Source organism: Triplophysa rosa, linkage group LG2, assembly GCF_024868665.1.
Source record: "Triplophysa rosa linkage group LG2, Trosa_1v2, whole genome shotgun sequence".
Lineage (NCBI taxonomy): Eukaryota > Metazoa > Chordata > Actinopteri > Cypriniformes > Nemacheilidae > Triplophysa > Triplophysa rosa.
Window position 1 is genome coordinate 2,343,070 of NC_079891.1, and position 23,652 is coordinate 2,366,721.

Below are 23,652 nucleotides of genomic sequence, written 5' to 3' on the forward strand. Positions count from 1 at the left end.
TTTTGAGGTGGGAATACTTCTCTAGGTGCATAAACGTCTGTATAATCATTACTTATGTGATTCCTGCTTTCCAAGTCTCATAATGTGACAGTCTGTACTGAATTTGATGTTAATGAAGTGCATACTGCTATAGATATGAAAACCGGTACAAAACACAACATAAAAGAGTTGTAGCCTATGTAGAACATTCTAGATCAGTCACGTATAAGGTTTCATGACGGTCGGGATGTCGTCTCAGAAGGCAGCTGTTAGTGTGGGCCGTAGGTAATGAGGCGACTCGAGAGGTTTTTAGAAAATGTGTTTGCTGCACACAAGCATGAAAAATAAATGTCATCAGGATTGTAATCTTGCATACAGTTGGGACTGAATCGTTCATATTGCTGTTTTATGATGAACAATTTTGATATAGCGTTGATGCGTGAGGATATTCATTGTAATGGACACTTCACATTTACTTTTTTCTTTTACTCTTATTTTGTGTAATTGAAAGCTTTCACCTCATGTTAATGCACAAATGTACTCATCTTTTTCAACATGATTGTTGTTTTTCATGAAGGACATGCTGTTGTATACAGTCAAATAATACTTAAAAATATTATTTACTGATAAATCAAATGGGTGACATATAATGATCATTTTGATGAGGGCATGCAAGATTGACACATGGATATTTATTGTTAGATAAAGAAACACCATCTTGTCTGTTTTTAAAACAAATAGACAATAGTTTAATCAGTGACATGTTTATCTAACAGTTTTAAAAGTGTATCTTCAGAATGTATTTTAAAGTTTGTCTTAATTCGTCTTTTTTTACTGAATGCTTTATTTTCCATACTACTATTTTTCGCCACGAAGATGCTGATATGGCATTAAAAATGAAATTCTTAATTATTATTATGATAATTGGGTTAGGATTGGAATTCCTTAAAGAAAACATTTGTCAAGTGACTTATGATTATTCATATTCATCTCTTTACTCAAAAATGTACCATTATAGAGTAATGTTTTACATATTACCATTATGGCAAAGCTATGGTATTATTTGGTACTTATAAATTGTATTGTAAGGCACTTCAGAGTAAATAAACATGTTATGACTGTACCGTGGTATTTAATAAACAAAACAGTATTATTATCTAATGTATACTGTATAGTATGGGTGTGTGTCCCGTGTGTCTTTGGATTCACACAATTATCTTTAACGATATCCCGTAAAATGACTGATGTGTGTACGTATTAGATTAGACAGGCATAAAAACAGTTTCTCAGTTTATACTCAGTAGTTGTTCAGGGTGAGAGAGAGAGAGAGAGAGAGAGAGCGCTCGTCCCTGTGGCTGCAGGGAAGTGTGTGTGTCTCTCCGGTGGCGTTCTAACCCGCGGGGCAGTGAGCACTTGAATGGCTTTCTGAAGCTTTGTGTAGTTGACTGTGTGTTAATGTGATCATGCGGGTGGCTGCAGAGCTGTGCAGAGATGAGCCTGAATGTGTGTGCGTGTGTGTCTCTAATCGCATTTATTGCAAAGCAATAGAGATGCTAACAGATGTAAATTGCTTGCAGTGTGTATGACTTGTAGTATACTTGCCTGTGCCGGTTAATGTTTGTGTTAGTATATGAGTTGCAATCGGTACAATAGTACAATAATTGTTCACTGACAAAATATATGTTCCAAATAATACATTTGCTTCCTGCATACTTTAAAAACTAAAGTATGCGTTACAGTATGCAATGATGACGCCTTAGGCCGTGTTCACACTTGACTTCTTTTTTGAAGCCGCTAGCGTCTGTTTTACATTATAATCCTATGAAGTAAAACGTGTTTTCAAAAAAGTCCTGAGCGCTTTTTTAAGCTCCAGCGTCTTTTCCTGCAGCTCAGAGCGTCTTTTGAGGTTGGAAAAAGTTCAACTTTCCTGAAAAAATGCCCTACGTCAAGCACCTTTTTCACAGCTAACTAACGACAGAGACATGTCGTTTCCATAACAACATGCGAGGAACATGATTGGTCGAGAAGGCTCAAGCTCGAAAAAATAAAATGCCGGCCGAAACGCCCGTTTTTTGTATAAATGTAAGTTCACTTTCAATAACTACTGATTGCATTTCTAGCGAGAAATTAGTATTGTAGTTTTTAAGTATGTGGTTGGTTATTGCAAAGACGCTCTCCATTTATAATTCAAATAGACTTCCCTTACGCTGCCTATGAAGCGTGTCTCTCTAAGCTGCCTTCATGCACAAATGCTATCTTTGAACATTGCCGGCTGCTATTTGTAACCACAATTCTGCAAGCGTATGTTTTTTACTAAAAAAGCACCATTGTCAACTTTTTTGGTCCATGAAGAAGTCAAGTTTGAACACGGCCTTATTATGCATTTCTGGTTTTCATTTCATTTTGTGTTCAATTACGAACACGTAATTAAGTAAAGACGCAGATGAAACTGCATTGCGATAACGTATCTCTTGTAGTGTGTTGTGGTTGTGTCTTATGAATTTTTGCAGTGTAGATAATGTGGGTATTTCAAACGCAGCCCTCATTTCTCCACTAATAAGCGGTGGAATAAACATTTTCTCTCTGTGTTTCTCCTTCAGGGAAACTCTCCACCCGTAGTGGTGAACACAGACACACTGGATGGCTCACCTTATGTAAGTATTACACACAGAATGCAGATTTTCTGTCTCTGTCTTCTGTCTAGAGATAATCAAGGCAAACCTCAGCATTTGCAACTGCTTAGAATTGCATAACAACCACCTAGCAATGCCCTAGCAACCACCTAAGAGCACCCTTGCTACCGCTCAGAGCGCTTTCGAGAACATATAACAACACCATGGCAACCACCCACATCACCCTGTGAGTTTTGCAGGAGGAAGCAACATTCACATTTCTTCATAAAATATAAAATTACGCGTTACGATCGCACTCACTACACACTTTTAGTACAGAATCAAGCGCTACAGAGGAGAATTAAAGCTAATGTGTTGTCTCTAGGCTGTAATTCTCTCTCTCTCTCTCTCTCTCTCGCTGTGTGTGTGTGTGTGTTGTAGGTAAATGGAGCAGAAGGGGAGATTGAATATGAAGAGATTACGTTGGAAAGGGTAAACTCATGAACAGTTACATAATTACAGTATTAAAAAAAATTGTATGGCATTTATTTTTGTTAAATATGAGAAGGCAAATGACACAGATGCCTTTTCCAGTTTAATAAGCTGTTTTTCACATTAATACTTTATAAGATTTGAAACATCATATAATCCGATTTAATTGCATTTTGCCGTAATTAATCATTTCAATATGTCAGAAATTTTTGTCGAATTCGTCCAGGTTGGATTCAGAACGCTGATCAAATCGTAGAGATAATATCTGAGGACATTTTCTTTACTTTAATGAGCATGTATTTGTCTGAAACAATTGTCCAGTTTTGTGTTATTTGAAACATTTTGGAGTTCTTCGCATTTGTTGTTTGAATGATTTTAGTTCTATTTAATGATTTTAGTTGTGTGTGTGTTTAGGGGAATTCTGGTCTGGGCTTCAGTATTGCTGGAGGGATTGATAACCCTCATGTAGGCGACGACCCCAGCATCTTCATCACCAAGATCATTCCAGGAGGGGCCGCCGCACAGGACGGCAGACTCAGGTAATTTATTTACATCAATACTGATAATTCGCCCCAAAATAAAAGTTCTGCCTTCATTTATTTACCCTCAAAACCTGAATGCGACTCGTTCTTCTGTGGAACAGAACAGAAGATATTTCGAGAAATGTCTGAGTGGTTTTGTGTTCGTACAATGAAAGTCAGAGGGTTCAATGTTGTTTGGTGTCCAACATTCAAGAAAGTCAAACAAGTTTGGTATGACTGTCACGATCTCGTGGCGGAAGAACCCAAATGCAGGCAGGCGTGAAGGGGTTAACAAAACAAGACTTTAATAATTCAAAACAAAAACCCACGATGGGGTGCCAAACAAAACAGGAACTAAGAACACGGGAAGAAAACAAGAAATCAAAGCAAAACACTTCCCACGTGGGGGCAAAACAGAAACTAAGGTCAACTAATAAACTCACTCTTGGGGAACAGATGAAAGGACAAGGCAAGACGATGACGCGAACACGAAGCTGCACAACATAATCCACGAGCACAGGACAAAGAAACACGAGGGCATTTTAAAGGCAAGACAAACGAGGGATAATGACACAAGGCAGGTGGGAAACATTAGACACGGCAGGGAAGCAATACATGAAACGAAAGGGGCGGGGCCAATGACAAGACACGAGAAAGCACATGAGATGTAAAACGTAAACAACCCATGGCTTTCTCACATAAAACCTAAGGGCTCCATCCCGATCCTGCCACACGACTAGAAGTTCAGAAACAAGAAGGCAGAACCGTGACAATGACATGAGGGTGAATAAGTAATACAATTAGTTTCATTTTATCTTCCTATTTGTGAGGACATTTCAATTTGGCCAGCACAAGACAAAACTCTGCACACAAACAGAATTAAATATCTCGAGGATGGACCAGCGCTGTATTCATAATGCAACCAGCAAGGGTTCCTGCCAACCAATGCAGCTTTACCCCAGAGCATGCCAACACACATTGCAGAAGAAATGAAACACACAAAAATAGCACAGAAAAAGGAAAAAGCAATAAATCTAGAAAGAACGCACACACACCGAGATTGTCAGACCTGATCCACTGCCGCCTGTCATATGTGCTCCTCTCCTCCTGCGCTTCATTTTATTCCTGATGTCAAATCTAAATTCACCTGCCGCTCTGTATATCCCTCATCACAATCCCGACATTAAAAACAAGCTGCACAGGGTTATTTTTAAGAACACCTCTTATTACATTCTTAAGCATTTTTGTGGCACACGTCAGGGTGGAATTTGTTGGTTATTAATAAATGGGACGCTTAAAATGAACAAACTGCTTTTGGCTGAATCGTGCTAGAGAATCATTTTTGGGATGAATTTGAACTGACAAATGAATAAAGCTGGCATAATACCTTACCCCTCTCTCTCTCTCTCTCTCTGGTCACTTCAGTAATAATTAAAAGCATGAATATGCATGAGCGATTATTTTCAGAAAGCCTCTTTGACTGATTATTTTTCAGTCAACTCCCACTGCGGTGAAATGTGACGTTCAGATGAAATCTGTGTCTGATGTGACGCTGCATGTGCATGTGTTTTACACTTTTCTACTAAATAGAAATGACAAACATTACAGAAAGCATTTGAATGTGAAGTGTGATGGTCTAATGCGTTCGTTCTTTGTTGTGGATGGACTAAACGTCATAAACAACTAACGCACCGTTTAAAGTTCAAGAGGATTTGCAATTACTTGTGCCTGCAGTTACTTTCATTTTTCTGCGTCACATTTTCAATAATCATTTCTTGCTTTTATGAATCCGAGTGTAAAGATCGGAAAATGTTTAACACCTTAAAGGAGCAGTTCACCTCAACATAAGCCCCCATTGACTTTCCACAGTTTTATTCCTACTACGGAAAGTCAATGGGGGCTTATGTTGAGGTGAACTACTCCTTTAATACTACTACATGCGTTCTATTACTTGTTTTTGGCTAGATGTTGACTCGGACATTCAGTTCAATTCAGTTTTATTTATATGGTGCTTTTGACAATTTTGCATTATTGAAAAGCAGCCCTACATACATTTAGGCAGTAGTTGCTGTTGTAAAGAGATATCATTACGAAAAATCAAGAATACACAGAACACGTGGTCATTTTTTCTCAGTAAAATGTACATAGATGAAACTTTACTAAAGTTTCATAAGCTTTTCTATTCATAATACTAATAAGCAGAGCCGATCCTTCCTATATGCAAACTACCACCAGGTGGCCTCCTTGAGTACCGAATCAAAAACACTATAATGTAAACAAAACGCGGATTGAACTTTCTGCCTTCGGAGTTTCCTGTTACAGGAACCTTTACAGGAATCATTTGGAAATGTCCTTTTTATACTTCATTTATTTAATTACTGTGACATACTCGGACATCGTGCAGAAGCGCGCAGGTGATGACATGGCCATAATGTTATGATGCATCTTTACACGAAGCTATCCGTCTGTAGCGGGAAACAACGGCAACAACGTGAAGCTAAAGAACAAGAAGGCATGTGTTTTTATACTATTTCAAAGTCTTATTTAGTTTAGCCAAATTATGCAAGTACAGATTTACAAATTCAGTAATTGTGCTGTCCATCGGCACACAGTTGGTTTGATTGTGGACGTTCGATAGTCGTGAATTTAGGCAGCGTCTCCAAAGTTAAAACACTTAAAGGGGTCATATGGCACGAATGCGTGTTTTTCTGTATCTTTGGTGTGTTATAAGTTGCCCATGCATGTTTTAGACACGTAAAATTGCACAAGTTAAAGTGTGGGAATTTTGACTATAATGACAAGGGCCCCTCACAAAGGTTTGCGTAGGGCCCCCAGACGTCTCGGATCGGCACCGCTAATAAGTACTGTGCATATCAAAACATATTTTTTGTAAGGCACTATTAGTACCCTTTGTAAAATGAGTTGTCTAGACATTGTAATCAGTTTCTAAAGAGATTCAAATCTTGCTCATGCTTCCAAATGAAAACGGTTCAAAACATGTAAAAAGTTATTAAAGGTTGTGATAGGATCACAAACAACAAATGTACTATTTAATACTTTCATATTTTTCTACATACGTAATTGTGTGAGCGCAGTCAGATTTGTTGCCAAGCAGCTTCTCGCGTACCTGAATTCTAATGTGAAAACTGCCTTCATTATAGTTTTCTCTCTCTCTCTCTCTGTTTCTCAGAGTGAATGACAGCATTCTGTTTGTGAATGATGTTGATGTTCGGGAGGTGACACACAGTCAGGCCGTGGAGGCTCTCAAGGAAGCGGGGGCCATCGTCCGACTCTACGTCCTGCGCCGTAAACCCATCGCGGAGAAAATCACCGAAATGAAACTCATCAAAGGGCCAAAAGGTTTGATTCCATTGTTTACATTCAATTGAATTGGTTTCAATTACAATACAGATCAAATAAATAAAATGTTGGTACAGGTGCATTACATATATTTTATATGTATATATACATATATTATATATTGTATCTTTTTTAAATACTTGTTTACTAGTGTTATTCATCTCTCTTGCAATTTGAGTTTTTACATTGGGAATGTTTTTAGCACGCTCTTAAACTACAACATTAATATTGATTGAAAGTTGAGAAGTTGATTTCAGTGTTTGAGCTTTCATGAAGACGTGCGTCTGTGTCTCAGGTCTGGGTTTTAGTATAGCGGGTGGTGTAGGTAACCAGCACATCCCCGGAGACAACAGCATTTATGTCACAAAGATCATCGAGGGAGGGGCAGCGCATAAAGACGGACGACTACAGATCGGAGATAAAATACTTGCGGTAACACTACATATATACATTCATCCAGACAATACATTAAAAAAGAATTATGGGAGCTTGTGTAAGATCTGAAGGACCTCACGCATCACTTGAGTGCTGACACCTGCTGGTTAGAGAAGAAACTGCAGGCTTTCATACTCTATATTCATACTCTACTTTCATACTCATACTCAAGATCTATTACTAGAAAAATGCTGTAAAAAAGTACTTCTCTTAGTCATCTCTTAGACATCTTTAAATTCTCGTAGTTTGTAAAAACAAAGGAAAACAAACAAGTTTCTGTTCAATATTGAAAAGTTCATTGCTGTAGACACAATTGTTCTAATCTGTGTTTAAAGGATGATTTAAAGTGTATTTTTCTTTATTCGAGCCTCTGTGTGTATGTCAATGCCAGGTGAATAATGTGTGTTTGGAGGACGTGATGCATGAAGATGCCGTGGGGGCGCTGAAGAACACGGCAGAGGTGGTCTACCTCAGAGTGGCTAAGCCAAACAACCTGTATCTCACCAACAACTATAACCCACCAGACCTCACAAGCAGTACGTACACAACACTTCAGTCAATACCGTCATGAAATCTGGTGTGTCAGGAACTGGCCGTTCAGAAAGTTGCAGCTGACTGATGTGTAAAGTGTGTCCTTTTTTTTGTGGTAAAAGTGTAGTAACCATGTTTATTTGGTGTTTTGATTACTATTGGGCACACTGTTGTTTTACTACAGCAGTTATGGTTTAACCAAGGGGTAGGTAAGAGCTAAAGCAGCGCTTTCCAAACTGTGAATGGCGGCCCCCAGTGGACTGTTGCGGTACTGCATTCTTAGGCTAAATGGACAAATGGTAAAATATTTAATTAAAAACATAGTTATGATTGTTATTACAATGAATTTGTGTACTGAATGTTGCTTCTATAATGTCATATGTTAACAGAGGTGGACACTACTAGTATTTTTACTCTCAAGCACATTTTCAAGAACACTGTAGATTGTTTTTACTTTGGAAAAATATTAAAGTGGCCATAACTCAGACAGTTTCTGCATATCTCATGTTAATCTCGAGTACTTTCAGAATAGCATCACACCCTTCATATATCCGTAAAGTCTTTAGTTTGATCACATTTATAAAAGACAGATACAGCTGTATGATTATTTCTGAAAATATATGAACCGCGGGGGGGGATAGGGCGGTGTGGCAGAACAGTTTCACTCACCGCGTGCGGTTCATGTCCGGCATCTTTGAGCGCTGGGACCGCTCCATCTATCAGTTTCAAACGATCTCCCAACGGTTGATGTGTGCGCATGCTCCTTCTCCCGCTCTCCCTGGTTGACGCGTGGGCGTGCTCTTTCTTCTCGCTCTGGCGGGTTGACGCGTGGGCGTGCTTTTCCGGGAGAATTGTCCAATAAGGGACTAAGAAAACTGATTTTCATGTTCGAAAAAAACTTTCCGAAACCTATACGAAAGCTGGGGGAGTGTATCGAGCACAGAAATACCACGTCAGACGTCCAACTCGTTTTTTGACAAGTTGATCATGTCAAGCATGAGAAGACGGCACATTGTAAAGAAGTCGGAATGCATGAAACTCCGTTGCACCACCCCTTTAACTTTACTACATTATAAAGAATAATATCATACTTTTTACATACTGTTTTTTAAATACACGCACCATTTTTTTACCTCTAATACCGAAGTACATTTAAAATCTAGTGCTTTGCATAAAAATGTATGCGTACTTTTAAAAAGAAGTCAGATTATCAAAGCAAAATAAATCATTGCTTTATTTTTATTCCCTACAAATAAAACTCATTTCATGCATCAGAGTGCTAACTTAAACAAAATATTGTGTTTCAACAAACTTGATGATACACACCAAGCAGCTGAGACATAAACTTGATCTTTGATACGTTGGGACGCCATATTGATTTTGTGTTTGTTTTGCTCTCCAGCGTATTCTCCGCACTTGGACTCAGACCTTGGACATCCAAACTACCTGGGCTCGGATTACCCACAAGCCCTCACTCCCACCTCACCAAGCCGCTTCTCTCCTGTCCTGCACAGCATCATGGGAGATGATGACTTACCCAGGTAACAGGAAAGCAGTCAGTTCCTGCACATGAAAAGATTCGTCATCTTTGATCAATCTTTGAAAAACGGTTGTCCGGCAGGGCACAAATAACTTGTTTAGAATAACTTTTATGGCCATAAGCGTGTCAAAACCAAAAATACTGTACATCATCTTCCCTTATTGAGTTATTTGATAGTGCTTTTCAACAGAAACGATACACTTCAACAAAAGCCTTGATTTTACACTAGAAAAATAAATACACAATTTTCTTCTAAATGAAAAGGTCTTTCTTCCTCCTGTCAGGGATCCGAGGCGCGTTGTGATCCACAGAGGATCGACGGGTTTGGGCTTTAATATAGTCGGAGGAGAGGATGGTGAGGGAATCTTCATCTCTTTCATCCTGGCAGGGGGTCCTGCAGATCTGAGCGGTGAACTCCGCAAGGGAGATCAGATCCTGAGCGTGAGAACGTGCAAACACACACACGCATTCTGTGCAATAGCTACATAAAGAACCAGCATTAATCACACTCATTATTATATCTCAAATCAGATTTGCGTTAGTTAGAGAGGCATATTTTAAACAGGATTGTTGGATGTTGAGTATCAATGTTGCATTTTTGATCATTGATTATTTGATATAATATTTTGGGTAACACTTTAGTATAGGGACCAATTCTCACTATTAACTAGTAGCTTATTAGCATGCCTATTATTAGTATATTGGCTGTTTATTATTACTTATAAAGCACATATTCTGCATGACCATATTCTACATCCCTAATCCTACCCAATGCCTAAACCTAACAATTACTTTACTAACAATTAATTAGCGACAGAAGTGGAGTTATTGAGGCAAAATTCATAGTTAATGGTTTGTTAATAGCGAGAATTGGACCTTAAAATAAAGTGTGACCATATTTTGATATAAACCTCAATGTATCTCAGTACAGCACAATTGTTTTTATAAATATATCATTTGCACGACAGCAGTTTTAAGTTTTCTGCAGTGTTTTTAATAGAAAAGCATTGATGTTGCTCTTGTCATAATATAATATGTGAGATGATGTGTGATATTACTGTAGTAATGTGTGATCTGACGTGTGTGTGTGTGTCAGGTGAATGGTGTGGATCTGCGAGCAGCTACACACGAACAAGCGGCGGCTGCGTTAAAGAACGCAGGACAAACTGTGACCATCATCGCCCAGTACAGACCGGAAGGTCAGAACACATAACATACAGAGTTATACACGCTCTCATATTTGCCAGGTTTTCTTTTATTAGCAGGTGTGGCGGAATGTACACTACCGCTCAAAAGTTTAAAGGGATACTTCATCCAAAAATGACAATTCTGTCATCATTTACTCACCTTCCAGTTGTTCCAAATCTGTATAAATGTCTTTGTTCTGATGAACACAGAGAAAGATATTTGGAAGAATGTTTGTAACCAAACAGATCTCGCCACTCATTGACTCCCATAGTAGGGAAAAACACAATGGTAGTCACAAGTGCCCCAGAACTGTTTGCTGTCCTACATTCTTCAAAATATCTTCTTTTGTGTTCAACAGAACAAAACAATGATAAAGTCATTTTTCCTACTATGGGAGTCAATGGGGGGCAAATCTGTCTGGTTATACGCATTCTTCCGAATATCTTTCTCTGTGTTCATCAGAACAAAGACTTTTATACAGATTTGGAACAACTCGAGGGTGAGGAAATGATGACAGAATTTTAATTTTTGGGTGAAGTGTCCCTTTAAGAGCACTTGGACATTTACTTATGAATGTTTTTCCCCCACATTTTAGTATAACAGTAAACTCATCAACATCAAAATAAATATCACGATGGGAATTATGTTGTGACTAAACAAAATCCCAAATAAATCTTGTCGTTTTCTCAAGCACCCAGAGATGCTATTGAAGGCATTCACATCTGTTCCGAATTTGTACTTTATGTGTATTATTCAGTCCAAGTCATTGATTTCAAACACATTTTATTAAATAAAAGTGTACTTTCGTAAAGAAAGAAATGTATATGTTTGCACAGTTTGTATACAAACGTGACGAAACTGATGGGTGAGGTGTAATGTGGCGTGTGGTGTTTGTGTGTGTTAATAGAGTACAGTCGATTTGAAGCAAAGATTCATGACCTCAGAGAGCAGTTGATGAACAGCAGTATGGGCTCAGGAACCACAACATTACGCAGTAACCCCAAAAGAGGACTTTACATCAGGTGAACACACACACACACAATCAACTAGCCTAGTTACTAAAAACAAACAAATTTAAAGTCCCAGTGAAATTAAAAATGACAATGCGTATTTTTCCATGAAATATTGCAGCGTATATCGTAAATAGTTTATCAATGTGGCTCATTCTCTTTTAAAAATTCCTGTGGCCTCATAATCTTATCAGTTAAATCTGAAATGCACTTCCGTCCTGTAATGACTTGGGCGGAGCATCCGTTAACTCCTCCCCCTCAGCTGTCAGTCTGCGGCCAGTTCCATTTCAAAATGCAACGGCTGTTTTATACATCCAGAGACAGAGGAAAGCCACGCCCACTGTTTTTCTCATTAGAAAGTCCATTTCACTCGGAAACGCGTCAAAACACGGAAGTGAAAACGATCGCAACTTCCGGTTCACGGGGACTTTAAAGCTGCAATTGGTAACGCCTCTCTATCGCCGTTTCTGTTTGAAACATAAAATCGCAGCTTATTTTATTGCACTTGTGAAGTCAAATGACATGGAAATGACATTTAAAACTAAATCGTACCCAACAGCTCAACTTATGAATCCTTTTTCGAAGTCTGTGTTGTGAATCAGGTAAAGAAAGCCAGTGAAGTAAAGTTAACGAAACGATTTCTCTCTGAATGAAACAGTAATGCAGTAAAGTCACGTGACACATTCCTGTACCCGAATACTTTCTAAAACGAGCATGATTGCAGTTTACAGTAAGCAGTCTGATTTTCACGCTTCTTCCTTTGATGTTCCTTCTTTTCAATCTCTCTCTGACTGCTCTTCCCATTTCCCCATGACTTTGCGGTTTGGCAGGGCTCTGTTCGACTATGATAAGACAGCAGACTGCGGGTTTTTGAGTCAGGCCGTGGGCTTTAAGTTTGGAGATGTGCTTCATGTTCTGGATTGTGGTGATGAGGAGTGGTGGCAGGCCTGCAGATTCGGCCCACAGGGGGAGGAGGAGGAGGTCGGCTTCATCCCCAGCAAGAGGAGGTGTGTTGTCTTTGAACAGAACCACAGACACCTTTCACATTTTCACACTTTTATTCTCACCTTTTATTCATACCACAAGCACAAATTCACCAAATAATGTTTAACTGATGGTCATGAAGCAAATTCTCCATAACATATTTACATACGGCTCTCGAAATGGTAACCCATGTAACGTTCTGTAAGAGTTCTCTTAATGTTTTAAAAAACCTTCTTGCAGTAACATTAATAGAGCATTTCATTAACGTTTTATCAACGTGTCATTGCTAAATGTTCTAAAAATGTCAATATGAAACAGTATTTAGTGAAATTGAGCAGCACATTTGCGCTGCAAATTCAAACGTGGCAAAAGGTAGATACCAGAACATGACGTTTTCTCCTCTTAAAATCTGTCTTCTCTGTTTTTCAAGAGTCGAGAGGAAAGAGTGGTCACGTTTGAAGTCAAAAGAAAGGGTGAGTATCCTACTAACATACGAAACACTCGTTGCCTCCCGTTCTGGGGTGCGTTTCTCGAACAACTCGCTGGTAAACCCCAAAACATAGTAACTCTGTCGCTCATCTGCGGTTTGAACCACGTCAGTTTAACAATATAGTCGATGATGTCGTATTATTGCTGTAAATGACTTACGCTGCATCTGAAAACGTCATCGTCATCGTATTTTTGCTCTCTGTTGTTTTATTTCACGATATTTAACTCGTTCGTAAGTTTCCTCCGAGCAGGGATTCCCCAGGGTCCTAGAGCACGTAGGTGCATGGGCACATTAAAAAAAGCACTTCTATTTTCTTGACAAACTAAAAGATGTCAAATCGAATTTGTACGCGCCCCTGATCAAAACACCCAATTGTCTTTAAATCACTTTAAAAACCTAGGGCTCGTCTCCTTTTGTTGTGTGTTTGTGTCATATTAAAACATTGAAAGCTGTGGCCATTGTAGGGGCTGCGTTACAGTTATTACTGTATTTTTATAGCATGTGTATATTCTTATGATGCCTTTATGTCATTCATGTTCTCGTCAATTAAAAATGGATTTTTATTCAAACTTGATCGTTTTTGATGTGAACTTAAATTCAAATGATAAAAGGGTGATTGTCATTTTAACCCGATATGTGGACTTTTCTCAATTGGAATGCATTGTGTGTGTGACAGGACCGAACTCGAGACAGTACACTATCACAGGGTGAGTTACAGCATTACTTATACAGACACGTCATTATTGCCATGTATACAAGAAACAAATGAGCTTACGTTCACGTGTTTGGTTTCTTTTAGGACGAGAAGAGCCAGTACGGAGTTACGAGACAGTCGCACAAGTTGAAGGTTAGATTACTCCGCTGACTCCCTGTGTGTCATTTAGATGACATGAAACCTCAGAAATGAATTCAAGCACCCTAATTAGTCAACAAACAAATAGTGCTCCACACATGAGGTTACGTTAGCATGTTGCTAAGCTAATGACTTTATACTCTCGTAAGCTCAAAAGTAGTACATTTGTTACATTTTGTCTATGATGACTAAAAATGCTCCTTAGGTAGGCAGCTCACAAGCATTTGGAGCAAAACCAAAACAATTTCATTTATTTCTTTTTAATAATATTTTGAATTCGCTTTTTATATTTTTAGTTTTCTTGTAAATTGTATTTTATTTATTGCGATTTTTAGCAATATATATTTTTCATATCGCTATAAAGGTTTAATTTATTTTCTTTGTTTTAGTTTGAATATTGTTTAGTTTATTTCCACATAATTCTTTTGATGTCTTGGTTTAAATTTATTTCAGTTAAAGTATTTTAAAGTATTAAAGTATATATTTTAATTTTGAACTTATTTTTTAAGTGCAATAAGGTTCTTATTTTATTGCTAAGGGAACCATTCAAATGTTCCTTTAGTTGAGTTTTTTTCTAATAATGTTTAGGCCTGTATTGTATTTTATTTCAATTAATAGAAATGTTTTCATTTTTGATAACTAAAAAAAACAACCCTGTCCAGTACCAATAGAATCTTTCTCATTTTGCGTCTGTAGTGCACTACGCGAGGCCGATCATTATTCTGGGCCCCGTGAAGGACCGAGTGAACGACGACCTGCTGTCTGAATTCCCAGACAAGTTTGGATCTTGTGTCCCTCGTAAGTACTAGTCGACTAAGTTTGGTGGTATTGAGTTCTGGGAAGATTCTTCATTCAAAAGTAAACAAAATATCAGCTTCCTCACACGAACAATAAACAGTCATTTACTCGAACAAAAGAAGTCCTTTTAAACACACCCGGCACTAACGTGTAACTGATACATCATTCTCATGCGATGATGTCACCACTGTCTTCTCAGATACGACGAGACCGAAGCGCGAGTATGAGGTGGATGGGCGCGACTACCACTTTGTGTCGTCTCGAGAACAGATGGAGAAAGACATTCAGAACCATCGCTTCATCGAGGCGGGCCAGTACAACAGTCACCTGTACGGTACCAGCGTTCAGAGCGTGCGAGAGGTGGCCGAACAGGTCCGAACAAACCTCAAGATATAAAGATAAACCTTGTGTATCCGTTTTGCGAATGCTAATCCCTCTTGGTGTTTGTGAGCAGCAGGGGAAACACTGCATTCTGGATGTGTCCGCCAACGCTGTTCGTAGGCTACAGGCGGCACAGCTTCATCCAATCGCCATCTTCGTTCGGCCTAAATCACTGGAGAACGTCCTGTACGTACCAAAGTTTACAAATTCATAAGCATGAAAACCAAACTGACCCTATTGACTTGAACACGCACCTCTGGTTTGATTGTGACGGATTTATCAGTTCATGTTATATTCCAAATGACTTCACAATACGATCAATTCCATGCGTAAAATCACATCATGTTGTGAAAGTAAAATGGGTTGTGATGCTCAACGCTTTATAACATCTGAGACTGACTGCTGACGTCTTTTATCCAGAGAGATCAACACCCGTCTGACTGAAGAACAGGCCAGGAAAGGAATGGACCGCGCTATTAAACTGGAGCAAGATTTCCTCGAGTGCTTTTCTGGTAAGATGGTCTTTCAGATCAGAGGCTTATTTATTATGGTGCAAAAATGAGGAAGTTGTTTAAAAACTATTGAAATATCCCAATTTAACTAAGGAAACCGACATTTGAGTAATGTCAAACGATTAATCGCGATTAATCGCATCCAGAATAAAAGTTTGTGTTTACATAATATATGTCTGTGTACTGTGCATATTCATTTTGTATTCATAAACACATACACAAAAAATCTTTATTAAAAAATGTCGTTCTCAGATTAAACTTTCATCTTAAGTCATTATATTTTTTAATATTTCACATTTTTTATTCATACAGCTGATTTCAAATGAGTGTAGTTCTGCGACGGAAGTATTCTCATTAGTTTTAAATTTCTATTTGAACCTATTTTATGTTGAACTGATTTAATAATTCTGCACAAAATATTTAACGTGAGTTATTTTTCCGTTATTATTAAGCAGGAGAAATGAATGAATTTCATTATAACAATTCTAATTTTAGTAGGACTTCTATATTGAAGTCCTATATTGCACTCTTTATTCTTCATTTTATTTTTTCATAAGACTTAGGCCGTGGCCTGAAAGTCTTATGAGGCCCAAAACTCGTGACTTTTAACTCCCAATAAAGAGTTTGTCAATAAAAAGGGATCAGGACTGACTCGGTGGTCAAAATATAAAGTCTGAATGCGTTTTTTCGCTACAGCTCTTGTAATTCTTCTGACATTAAAGATGTTTTTATCACTTTTGTTCTGTCTGTGTCACAGCCATCGTGGAGGGCGACAGTTTCGAGGAGGTTTATCACAAGGTTAAAACTGTGATCGAGGAGCAGTCAGGGCCTTATATCTGGATTCCCACCAGGGAGCGTCTGTGAGCACCTCACTCAGTCACCGTTTGGCCTACCCGTCCTGAACTTCTGAGCTGCGTCTCGTCGAGCTCACGAGAAACAGACAGAGAGCGCGAAAGAGAAGATGACGTCACGGAGGCACCCGGAAACGGCGGCGCGACACAGGAGCGGAGCGACACAGGAGCCGTCCGCACCGCACCCGCCTCATTTCCTCTTCTGGCTTTCTGACTTCCTGTTTCCGCTTGAAACTTCCTTCTTCTGTCTTTCTCTTTCTCTGTTTCTCTCTGAATAACGTCCTCCTCCACAGGACTGGTGAGCTGTTTTTACCCTCACGAACAGGGACATTTTGTATATTGTCGGATTCCCTCTCCGGCTGCAAACAGTGAGACGGGCGACCGCCTTGGCTTATACCGGAACGAGACGTCCGAGAGCTCTTCGCCAGCTCGTTTCACACACCTAACGCTGAATGGAACTGAATTATTATCAAAGTATATTTATCGGTATCAATAATGCTCTGAAAACCTTCAATATCAAAGATGTTGTGACTCCTCAGAGACCGGCTTTCACTCGGTCGCGCACACAGATATCCGCTACAAGGGCATTTGATTCCTTTCAGACATTTTTTAGCGCTTGGTTTGTGCTTCCTGACATCCAGGAGGTGCCGGGACGATTGCCTCAGTCCTTCGAATGTTCCCCTCACATAGTTTGCAGCTCATCGCAGTGAACGGATATTAAAGAGAGACCACGCAGAGTGTGATTTGTATCCTGCACGACACGCGCTTGATATTCTGGGTTAGGTTTTGTGGTTTGTTTCTCGGGTTCATATGTAAACGATGCACATTTAGACACATTCAAACACACAAACACATCTTCTCGCGGTGGCCAGATTGACGATTTCCTTCCACATGAAATTCATTCAGATTTCCGAGCGACTCCGGGGTGCTCTTTAATGTGCAATATCGTTAGCGTTTGTTCTTCCATAACCTCTCACGATGGGAAGCGTTTTAATTTGAGCTTGAATCAATCACGTCAGATTTATGTCGACGATGGCTGTGTTCACATTGCCAAACTGCCCAATTGCTACTCGAATCAGATTTTTTTGGTGAGGTTGTTTATGACTTTTTCATCCGAGTTTTTTTGTTTAGATGTTTATTCGTATAAATATAACTGGAGATATTACAAACCACTGGTCGGTTCTGATGTTCACACAGTGAATCCAATAAGAAGGAAAAATCACATACTGTATGAGATCTCTTTAATATCGCGATTATTTCTAATAGACATCAATGAGATTAAATGGAGAGCAAATGGAAACTTTTGCTTAAGTTTCATGTGCGTCTCAGATATTTCTCTTGAGAAAAATAGTCCGAAATCTCACAAATGTCTCATTGGGGTTCGAGAAGACATGTCGACAATGAGCTCAGATTTGTCAAGCCTGCGATCAAAAGTCAACATTATTGAAGATCATTTCTCATCAAATTTACCCAAGTCCAGATGATTTGACCTCTAAAATCCACGTTCGTTTCACTCCTCATGGATTTCTCTCATTTCTCATTTTCTGTTTGCATCCAAGCAATCTTAAGAGAAACGTCTGAGACTTCAATGAAACGCAACTCAGAACTCCGTCCGATCTCGTGAGCTATAAAAGAGCAACATCTGAGCAATAACAAATTCTCCTCTTGGATGTTTTCTTTTCGCAGTTTGCCCCTGTTGCTAGATGTCGTAAAAACATCATGATGGGGCAGAAATGCATGTGTCGTGTCCAAATAAACCTGTATGCATGCATTTGAATCATATAAATTGCATTTCAGTACATTATAAACAATTCTTTCATAGTGCCTGATTTTTGAAGGGCTCTCAAAGGGTGACACGCGTTTGTTTTCCTTTCCGCTGCCTTCGAAGGGCAGGTAGATATCAGTGGTCAGTCACATGGCTCAAGTGATTGGCTCTTCTGTACCTCAAAGATGGACGCCGTTTGCTCCGTCGTACAGAAAAAATCTGATTTGGGTCACATTCGGTTGCCGTGTGAACATAGCCAGGGCCGTGCACAGACATTCTGATGGGCAGTGGCCGAAACAACAAAAAAGGCGCTAAGGGTTGGGACAGGAGAAGACGGCACACGCTCTTAGAAATGTCTTTCTACCTATCACACTCAGTAAATATGTAAATCTGTATTTTATGCTGTCCTATGTTAAGGCACAACTCTTTTAAAACATTTGTTGAAATTTCAAACAATTTTTGACATTATTTGCAGTGCAAAAGTGTCTTGAATGAATGCTTGCCCGGAGGTGGGGTGGGCTTTAGAGGGGGCAGTGGCTCTAGCCACCGGGCCACCCCCCTGTGAACGGCCCTGAACATAGCCTTAATGCCCATTAAAACACACAGGTACACGAGTCCTATCTGGAAAATGTACGATGGGTTTTATACTAGAGTATATATGAGATTGACTATTGGAATCAATCCAGTGCGGCTGTGTGGATGTATCGGTGCACGTTAGTGACATCATGACACCAGGTGATTGACAGGTCGGTTATCCAGACGGCTGTTTTTTTATTGGAATATGATTGTGGGTTCGATCGGCTAGAGAAGAATCAGCTTAGCCATTCGCCTCCAACTATCTTTACCCGTTTCTGAGCTAATTTTACCCAGAGTTCTGTGAGGGCGAGCTCACTTTCGCCCTGGATGACATGAGAATGACAGAATGATAAATTGGCTTTTTTGCCCTTTTGTGTGGTGACATGTGACGCAGTAGAAATCGATCCAGCGCTCGCGAGGACGGAAGTGACCTACAGCTGACGCCTTCAGTGTGATTTCATGTAAATCAATGCCATGAACTGTGATGGTTTTACCACGGTGATTTATTGACCGAGACGTATAAAAACAGGCACAATATTTGTGTGTGCGCGTGTCAGGATAAAAAGATAAAAGGAAAAACATTTGCACTTATTAACGGAGAGATTTCATGAGAATTGATGAACATGAAAACAGGACTAGAGAGATCTGGTGACCTTTTTTTTACTTTCACTATTTCTGTTTTGGATTTTTGCGTTTGACTTTCGATATTAAGTGTAATTGGAGTGCAGTGACAGTTTTTTTATTTATGGATTTTATATCGTTTGTTTATTCAGTTGTTTACGGCTTTGTTTACATCAGGGTTTTGTGCGAAGACTTTTGCTGTGGTTTCCAAAGTGGGCCTGCACACAATCAAATGCGATCGACTGAAAATTAAAAATGACTGTGAAATAATTTTTAAAAAAGGTGAAACCTGCACGCAGTTCACACACTGATATTTTAAACATAACCCATAAATTTCCAAAGTCATAGTATTATTGGCTACATGAAACAAGACAAATAAGAACATATTATCTTGCATTCTGTACGAGCTCCACGCACGCACGCACGCACGCACGCACACACACACACACACACACAATGTATTACCAAGAAAAATATATGACTTCACTTACTAGAATGAATTATAAGTTGATGCTTATTTATTTATTTATTTATTTGAAAGGATCAAATGTATTTTATCAATTTGTATTTGCCATAACATATTATTCTAACTATCCTGAACAGATTGAAAATATTGCTTTTATTTTAAAAAAGATTAACTATGAAAATACAACAACGCCATCTAATGCAAAAGTATATTTAAATGATTTATCTTAAAAGAGAGATTTACCAATGACAGTATAAAAATGTTGAATTTCAGTGAGATGCTTGTTGTAAATTAGCTACAAAAATAATAAACTACTTATGTTAAAGAGTGTTCTGTAGACGCTTCTGTTGTGGTGTGAATGATGGACAATAACAGCATGGATACTGTATATCCGAGATGACATACAGTTGTTTGTCTAGGGGTGTAATGATTACACATCATACTGGGTTCACAGTATGATAGTATCACAATATGATTTAGATATATAAGAGATATATTTCCAAAATATTAAAGGAATATTTCACCTTCAAAATGAAAATTCTGTCATCATTTAGTCATCCTGTTGTCATTTTAAACCTGTGTGATTTTCTTTCTTCTGCAAAACACAAAAGAAGATATTTAGAAAAATGTTGGTAACCAAAAACCGTTGGTCCCCAATTGACTTTTATTGTATGAACACAAAACCAATGCAAGTGGTTTTGTGTTCATACAATAATGACAGAATTTTCATTTTGAAGGTGAACTATTCCTGTTCAACAATTTTCTGTAACATTTTTGTTGTACATACAACTAAAAGAATTAGAAACATTCAAGGTTTAAATGAATCTTCTGTATGCAAAAAAAGATTGAATTGTTCCATCACAGAGACATTTTTTAAGAAAGCAATCAAAACAATAACATTATATATGTTGACACGTCGACATTTGGCAGCTCAACCAATATGACTGAACAGATGTGATACTGTACAAATATTGCTTTTTTTGTATTTCCATATATCATTACACAACTATTTTTGCATATTTTCTGCATAGAGTATATACTGTATTTGCTAAAATGTGCAGCATATCACTGAACACACATGATACACACACACACACACACACACACACACACACACACACACACACACACACATACTGTATATACTGTACTATATGTGCCTGACTTGCACTTTCATTTCCAGTGGGACAAATGAAGCAGGGGCTGGATTCACGAAACTTTTCTTAAGACAAAATATAAGATTGTTCTTAAAATAAATTATCCTTCTTGAGAAGTTCTCAAATGTTTTCTTAAGAACATCTTCCTTTTTTTATAAGAATAAAATGACATATGCTTTGTAAATCAACCTTAAGAAGAAAAATGAAGAACTGTCTTAAGAAGTTTTTTCAGGAATGTCAGAAAAAATATGGGCCTATAGTTAAGAAGAATTTTCTTCTTAAGAATGTTTTGTGAATTCGGCCCCAGATTTTAAACATCTCTCTTTTTATTGGACGGCCAAAAGGTACGATGTTTTTCCACCATGTTAAAATAGAAAATTTAAAATAGATACTACTAAGTAAATTTATATTATTAGTATTCCAAAATCTCTCAAGCATCCAGTAAATAATAAATGTACTGTAATGCAGTCGCCAGCAGGGGGCGGTGCCGCTTCTCCCTTCACACTTACAATCTCCAGAATTTACCTGTCAAGACTTCCGACAGAAAAGCAAAGAAATTGAATTCGATCTTTTTCATCAGTCTGATCATTCTCTCAGCCAGCTTCATGCAGTGCATCATGGGAGTTTTTTATAAAACAGTATTCAGAAGTTCTCTTGTTCGCTCTCATCACTGCCCTTACATTTACATTTACATTTACATTTACGCATTTGGCAGTAATACATTACATTGCATTATACTACACATATGTTTCTAAAATAAGTGTTACTTATTCATAACATTTGTGTACAAATAAGTACACTTTCAATTGATTTGGTAAAGTATAAGCAAAGTTGAAGTATTTTTAAGTGTACTTAAGATAGTAAGTGTACTATTTCACTTTAACTACTTGTGATTAAAGTAGCCCACTTTTCAGTTTATAAAAGTGTACTTTGTAAGTATATTTGCAACAGTAGTCAACTTTAAGTAAACGTTGTTTCCTGAAAAGTCCATCAAGTATATTTCTGATCTGAATTATTCTTTTTTTGTTTAAAAGACGTATACTAATAGCACACTTGAATAAACTTTTTAAGGGCTTTCTTCATATTCGAACCAAGTTACAATAAGAATAACTTTGCACAGTTTTGTAAAGAAATCCATCCAGAGGAACAGTATTTGTGAGTTAAAGCTTAATGTATATGAAGAGTCTCTCTCTCTCCATCATCCACAGGGGTCGCACCCTCTTCCTGTGAGGAAGCCAAACAACAAAGATGCTTCCTTACCGCCCTGATATACAGTAACCTGTGCTTGAGTGTTTTTTCAGGGCTGCAGATGACCTTCAGGGCAGAACTGACATGCAATTATCGAAAAAATGTGGCGCTCATTCCTATCAGTGCGGTCAAACACACACATAAAACACAGCCGTGTCATGTGAAACTCAGGTGTGTGTGTGTTTGAGAATGACATCATTTGGTGAGAAAAGTGTGAAGGACAGGTTGGACGTGTGTGTTACCTGTGGGAAGCGTTCAGAGCGTCCGTGGCTTTATTTATCAGCTATGGCTGTCAGAATGCATCCGGTCATGCTTTTCAATCAGAGTAAATGTGAACGGAACAGCGTGAGAGGTCCAGAGAGATGATTACAGTACGGAAGAGAAACCGAAGAGCAACGAGTGAGAAGCAGTGATTTATTTCCAACAGGAACTGGGAAATTGATCTTTAATTATTGATGCTGGTATTTCCTATCGGTCCATATGTTCTTTTACCAGTTCTGAAGTTCTGAGTTATGAAGGATTGATCCCAAATGAAGGATTCATCCCAAGTAGTGTTTTTAATTCAATTAATAGGAAACACAAGTAGTACAAAAGTAGAAAAAATTGGCGCGTATTCAAACATAAAAGTGATGCTAGGGGAGATAATAATATACAATAAATGGAAAAAATTCAAATATAGACTAGCGTTTAAACACAAAAGTTGTGCCAATGCTGATTATTGTGATTATTTAGGAGTACATAAATTCAAAGAAAAGGAAAACGACATTTTGACAGACAAAGGTAAACTAACAGACTGTCATAGATAAGAATGATGAATGTCTCCATGGAAATAAAAATGACCCTGAAAAGGCAGCTATAGCAATAAAAAAGCATTGCATGTCAGTGTACAATATATTTATATGAAATAAAAATGGCAGGATTTATTTAAAAGTATAGTTTACACCATCATGTCGTTCCAACCTGTGTGACTTTCTTTCTTCCGCAGAACACAAAAGAAGATATTTTGAAGAATGTCGTTAACCGCCCCCCATTCACTTGCATTGGTTACAATAGTGAAGTGTGAAGTGAGGGGCTGTGCTGTTAACATTTTTCAAAATATCTTCTTTTGTGTTCTGCAGAAGAAAGAAAGCCATAAAGGTTTGAAATGACAAGAGGGTGAGTAAATGATGAGAGAATTTTCACTTGAAGGTGAACTACTCCTTTAAGGAGTTCTTACTCGTGGTCGTAGAGGTGAAAGGGAACCTTCCAGCACACACATTCTCACAAACTCACAGTTTCCAGT

General features: G+C 38.3%; 1 protein-coding gene across 5 annotated transcripts in view; it reads left to right on the plus strand.

The window, feature by feature from the left end:
* The window catches only part of LOC130564177 (disks large homolog 4), an 82,124-nt gene extending 61,820 nt beyond the window's left edge, over window positions 1-20,304 (plus strand). For 3 of the 5 annotated variants that reach the window (XM_057350110.1, XM_057350102.1, XM_057350135.1), the window contains 19 exons: window positions 2,580-2,633; window positions 3,033-3,083; window positions 3,498-3,622; window positions 6,795-6,964; window positions 7,260-7,396; window positions 7,791-7,935; window positions 9,333-9,471; window positions 9,755-9,911; window positions 10,567-10,669; window positions 11,566-11,680; window positions 12,499-12,675; window positions 13,083-13,125; window positions 13,819-13,849; window positions 13,942-13,989; window positions 14,692-14,793; window positions 14,993-15,165; window positions 15,248-15,360; window positions 15,595-15,686; window positions 16,444-20,304. In XM_057350110.1, coding sequence (XP_057206093.1) covers window positions 2,580-2,633; window positions 3,033-3,083; window positions 3,498-3,622; window positions 6,795-6,964; window positions 7,260-7,396; window positions 7,791-7,935; window positions 9,333-9,471; window positions 9,755-9,911; window positions 10,567-10,669; window positions 11,566-11,680; window positions 12,499-12,675; window positions 13,083-13,125; window positions 13,819-13,849; window positions 13,942-13,989; window positions 14,692-14,793; window positions 14,993-15,165; window positions 15,248-15,360; window positions 15,595-15,686; window positions 16,444-16,550 — 2,082 coding nt within the window. In that variant the 3' untranslated portion in view covers window positions 16,551-20,304. The remainder of the gene's footprint in view (window positions 1-2,579; window positions 2,634-3,032; window positions 3,084-3,497; window positions 3,623-6,794; window positions 6,965-7,259; window positions 7,397-7,790; window positions 7,936-9,332; window positions 9,472-9,754; window positions 9,912-10,566; window positions 10,670-11,565; window positions 11,681-12,498; window positions 12,676-13,082; window positions 13,126-13,818; window positions 13,850-13,941; window positions 13,990-14,691; window positions 14,794-14,992; window positions 15,166-15,247; window positions 15,361-15,594; window positions 15,687-16,443) is intronic. The other 2 variants (XM_057350118.1, XM_057350126.1) reach the window with 1 other exon arrangement.
* The last annotated feature ends 3,348 nt before the right edge of the window (window positions 20,305-23,652 follow it).